Genomic DNA, 4,623 nt, shown 5'->3' with positions numbered 1-4,623 from the left:
TCAAACCCACTACTTCCTTTCTCGTAAAACCAAAACAAAGCTTTGTATTACTTTCAGGTACAGCATCTGGGATCAAAGCTATATATATACACAAGGTGTGTGGGTTCAAACACTTCGAAGATTCAGTATCCTGAAAGGTGCCATTTTTTTCCAGTCCTGAGAGTTCCAGTTTGTCTTCAAGTCTGAAGGCATCAGCCACCTTCAGCCCCTTCAGCATCTCTCCCTGCACAGGAATGCTCTCAATATTGGTCACCGTGGGCTTTCTCTGCACAGCCACTGCCATTGCTGAAGGTGGGTAGATGAAGGAGGCAGGGTAGCTGGGGGAATCTACATTTTCTTGGTTTCACATCTTTGCAGAAGATAAACTGGGTATAACAGGGAGAGGGAAGCAACATGGACACCTCCATAAGACATTCTGGGAACAAGATCTTGGGGCACTGCAAAGTATCTGGAAAACCAGACAGAATTTAGGGCAGTAGCCTCTATAGATGGATGCTACTGCTCTAAAGAGTCAGAGAAAGATTCAGAGCTCAAGAAGGAAGAAAGATTTTGAACAGCCAGGCCCTGTGAGTGAAGTTGTTAGCAGCTGATAACATGGATATAGAGGTTTGAATGGACAGAGAAATTCTGCTCCTCTTTGTCTTGCACAGCAGAACTGAGGAAGATAAGCCTTGACCCAAAAAGAACTGAAATAAACCAAAATTGAACACACAGTACTGTCTTCACAGCCTAGTAAAGCACAAGTTACTGCCTTCCTATTGTGTAGCAGGATAGAGTCTAGAAATTGTAAAAGGCAGACAGTGGGGACGTACATGTTACACAAGTTTCCTCTTAAGATTTGCAATTACTTTTTACCATGTATTTACCAGGTTGTGCTAGACTGTGGCTTGGGGTATACACCATTGCTGTACTGTGGCTTGGGAACAGCTGGTTAAAAATGAGGAGCAACCAGATCACCAAAAAAAAAAAAAAAAAAGAAAAAGCAAACAGGTTTTCCATGCAGATTTACTATTGCCATAATGGTTCTGTTCCATGTTCATGCATGATGTCAACTTGTTTGTTTTTCAATGTAAATATGCTTAATTCTACTGAAGTATATTTTTTGCTTTCTTATGCATATTAAAAAGTTTGTGTTGAAGGAAATGGAAACATGCAGGTTGGTTCCTCCAGTAAGTGGGTCAGAATAACTACTTTTTAATCAACAAGTAATTGCTGAGATTTATGGTATCATTTTGTAGTAATCAAAGAAATTCTTAAGCTTGCAAAAGTGTATTAATAAAGGGCTTATGTGAATTGTGGTCTTGGAGTCCTTTTCTTGGAAGGATTTAGCAGCAGTTCTAAGAATTACTCATGGATAATAGGAGGTAGTAGGACTCCCTTCCTATTGTGTGAGTTTCAGGTAAGTGACTGCAGATAACTTCTTGACAGTTCACTTACCTTTGTGCTCTACTTCCTTGCAGTAATGGAAGTGACTCAGCCAGCAATCGTGCTGGCCAACAGGCAAGGAGTCGCCAGCTTGGTGTGTAAATACAAACACATTGGGAATGCAACAGAAATTCGAGTGACTCTTCTTAAACAGATGGGTGACAGGTTCACTGAAATTTGTGCTTCAACCTACACAATGGAATTTAAAATGTTCAGTGTGGAAGAGGTTATTCAGTGCCATGTGAGTCCTGGCCAAAACAATGTGACCCTCACCCTCACTGGCCTTCAAGTTAATGATACGGGTCTTTACATCTGCAAGATGGAGAGGATGTACCCCCCACCCTATTTTATGAACAAGGGAAATGGGACTTATCTCTATGTCATTGGTAAGCCAAACACCTTCACAGTAACATGATATTCCCAGGTTAAAGCAGTTGCTAGGATTTCTCAAACATCTTCAAAGTTCTATTTGTAAGAAGCAAGGCTGAACACTGATTCAATTACTACTAGCTCGCATTCCTTTCAGGTCTGTCTGCACATACCTAAAGCAAGCAAAGTCATCGCCATGCAGTGTATTTAGCAATGTGTGGATATTTGAGAGCATGAGCAATACCTCATAGTGTACATGTATGTCTAGACAATTAGCTATGTAAGTGCTGAATCAGTGGAGAGTAATGTGCATATTCTTCAACAAATAAAGCCTATTTAGAGGCTTTGTTAGAAGTTGAGTAGATAGGGACTCAGACCTAGTAGTATCCTGGGATATTACATGCTGGAAAAAAGCAGTGCGGAGTCTGACTTATTGACTCTAAGGACATCCTTATGAGGCTTATGTATGATGTAACTTGTGTGATATTATGTTTTAGATCCAGAACCTTGTCCAGACACTGCCATATATCTCTGGGTTCTAGGAGCTGCTGCCTCAGGATTTTTTCTTTACAGTATCATCACCTCAGCCATTCTTGTGGGCAAAGCGGTAAGTCCTGTTAACACAGCCCCATCCTGCTAATGACAATCGTTTGTGCAATGAGGACAAGGAAAAAGAAATGAGAACAGGGAAGAACACTAGGATCAAACTCTCTGGCATGCTTCTCTTTACTGACACACCACTGTTACAATAATGCAAAATAAGAGAATTTGCTAGAGCTGCCATTTAGATTTATGGCTCATTTGTGTTGCCAGAGTACCAGAAAGCAGGCAGTTTACATCAGCTGGTCTCACCCTTGGCTTAGGTTTGAATGTTTATAATAAGTTGGATTCATGAATTCTTCTGAGATCAAAGGCAATGCAGTCCTCATGATACTCTGATTTCACAACTGATTCATAGAAAATGCCAGGATTTTATTTTTCCTCTTCCCACCATTCACCTCTGTGCAAAGCAAATTTAAAGAGGCTTCCCCTTGTGATGCAGACAACTCATAATTTACAGCATTTCTAACTTCACAGCTAGAAGTGTCTGCACAAAGAAAAAGGCAAGCAAAATGCAAGTCTGCTTGCCTCTTTGCATGGGAGTCTGGAGTACTCACAGTTTGTCTGATGCCAAAGCTATATTCAAAGAGCATCCCTGTTCCAGATTTTTCAGTTTGCCCTAGTTCCTAGAAGCTAAAGGAAACTGTCAGGTGTAAACACTCCTAGTTTGGAACCAACACTGAACTCTTCAGCAGGAGCACCTTCAAAGGGCCCAGTGAATGGCAAGACTGTGTTCTTTGCTAAATGGCCTGTGTAAATCCTGATTCTCCCTCAAACATTCTCCCTCAGATGTTCTCAACAGATCTTCTACAAAGAGTGGTGACAGGGAAAGGTGCCTGGAATACCTTCTACTCAGTAAAGGCAGAACATCCATGATTCTTCTATAAATGTGCTGGTTGATATCTATGCTGAGATCACTTGTTTATTATAGTGTCTTCCCATATTTTACAGATAAAGAGAAGACGATGTCTCACTACTGGGGTCTATGTGAAAATGCCTTCTGACAAGCTAGAGAAAAAAACAATTCCATTCCACATCACTGTTAACTGAAACAAGTAAAGAGAGAAATTATTTCCTAGCTGGGATGGAGAGTCTGCTAATCCACTTAAGTTAAAGAAATACAATTACTTGTCTTATTATGAAGCTGTACAGGAAGGAGAGAGAATATTTTTTGTAACTTCTATAATTTGGAGGAGAATAAATAATTCCTGCATTAATATTTCCAGGTTAACTCTGTCACACAAAAATGGCTACATTAGGCCATTGATGCTTTGAGTTGTATTGTACCAATATGTAGTCTATATATATACTTAGATATATGTATAGCATTATGAACTATTGCTGTTGCAGCTGAGAAACTTAATGTCAAATTTCACCTTGTCTGCTGATCAGCTGAAATCCAAACACTATTACAACAGAGGCTTGTGTGTCATTGCATGGCTAATCATATAGGTGAGCAGCGGAGGCAAAGAACACACTAAGGTACAAAGGAATGTTGACTTGTTTCCCTGCATTGCTATTTATTGGTCCCATTTCTGGCATTAGTGCTCTGCAATTCCACAGAAGCATCACTGTAGGTTGGCACTGATGATACTACTGCTCTAAAAGGATGATCTCAATTCCTTTCACTGGCATTGTGTCCTAGCTATGCCATGATGAAATGAACATTGATGACATCTGAGCCAGTGCTGACAGTTGGGTTGGAGACAAAGGCTACCCAGTAGGAGCCCTCATAGGGTGTTGCTGGAAGGATGTTGCAGCTCTGCAGGGGCATTGTGTTTTACAAATGCTAAGTTATAATCTATCCAAAAGGCAGAAGTATATTACTGTTTGTAACTGAGTCTATTTTCCATGAAAATACTATAGTGTATAATCTTCTTTATCAGTTCTGTACCATTTAATAAAAACTTTGAAGCTTTGCCCAAATTAAAGTTTATTTCTTATTCATCATTCTCAGAAGAAACAGGAAGTGGCTACATGTTAGAAAGCAGCAATGACAAGATGAACCTTCCCCTCTAACCCTGTGTTTTGCCATTCTGAGGAAGCCTCTGGGCTCATGCCAACACTTTCTCACCTCTCCTCTTCTTCAAGAGGCCACCACTACAATCTGTCAAGTCTTCTGTTTGTCCAGTTAGAGCTGCTGTGATGTACTTCAGAGATGCTACCAATCAGTGTTTCATTTCCAGCCAAGTCACTTACTTGCAGAAGGTAACTGTAACAACCTTGACA

General features: G+C 40.4%; 1 protein-coding gene across 1 annotated transcript; it reads left to right on the top strand.

The window, feature by feature from the left end:
• The first annotated feature begins 233 nt into the window (after nucleotides 1–233).
• Nucleotides 234–4,308, top strand: CTLA4 (cytotoxic T-lymphocyte associated protein 4). Its single transcript, XM_068137788.1, has 4 exons — nucleotides 234–291; nucleotides 1,461–1,811; nucleotides 2,292–2,401; nucleotides 3,346–4,308. Exons 1-4 carry the CDS (start codon nucleotides 234–236, stop codon nucleotides 3,442–3,444), a joined length of 618 nt encoding a protein of 205 aa, XP_067993889.1. The 3' UTR covers nucleotides 3,445–4,308.
• The last annotated feature ends 315 nt before the right edge of the window (nucleotides 4,309–4,623 follow it).

The sequence above is a fragment of the Melanerpes formicivorus genome, unplaced genomic scaffold (genome assembly GCF_026170545.1).
Source record: "Melanerpes formicivorus ecotype bairdi unplaced genomic scaffold, bMelFor1.0.p_v2 SCAF_5, whole genome shotgun sequence".
Classification (NCBI taxonomy): domain Eukaryota; kingdom Metazoa; phylum Chordata; class Aves; order Piciformes; family Picidae; genus Melanerpes; species Melanerpes formicivorus.
Note: the sequence above shows the minus strand (reverse complement) of the source record. Positions and strands in the feature narration are given on the sequence as shown.

Bases quoted from the DNA above. Each gene is read 5' to 3' on its own strand.
- CTLA4 (XM_068137788.1), top strand. From the start codon at position 234: ATGCTCTCAATATTGGTCACCGTGGGCTTTCTCTGCACAGCCACTGCC. The intron at 292-1,460 runs GTGGGTAGATGA...ACTTCCTTGCAG, and splicing joins AGCCACTGCCATTGCTGAAG to TAATGGAAGTGACTCAGCCA. The intron at 2,402-3,345 runs GTAAGTCCTGTT...CATATTTTACAG, and splicing joins CCATTCTTGTGGGCAAAGCG to ATAAAGAGAAGACGATGTCT.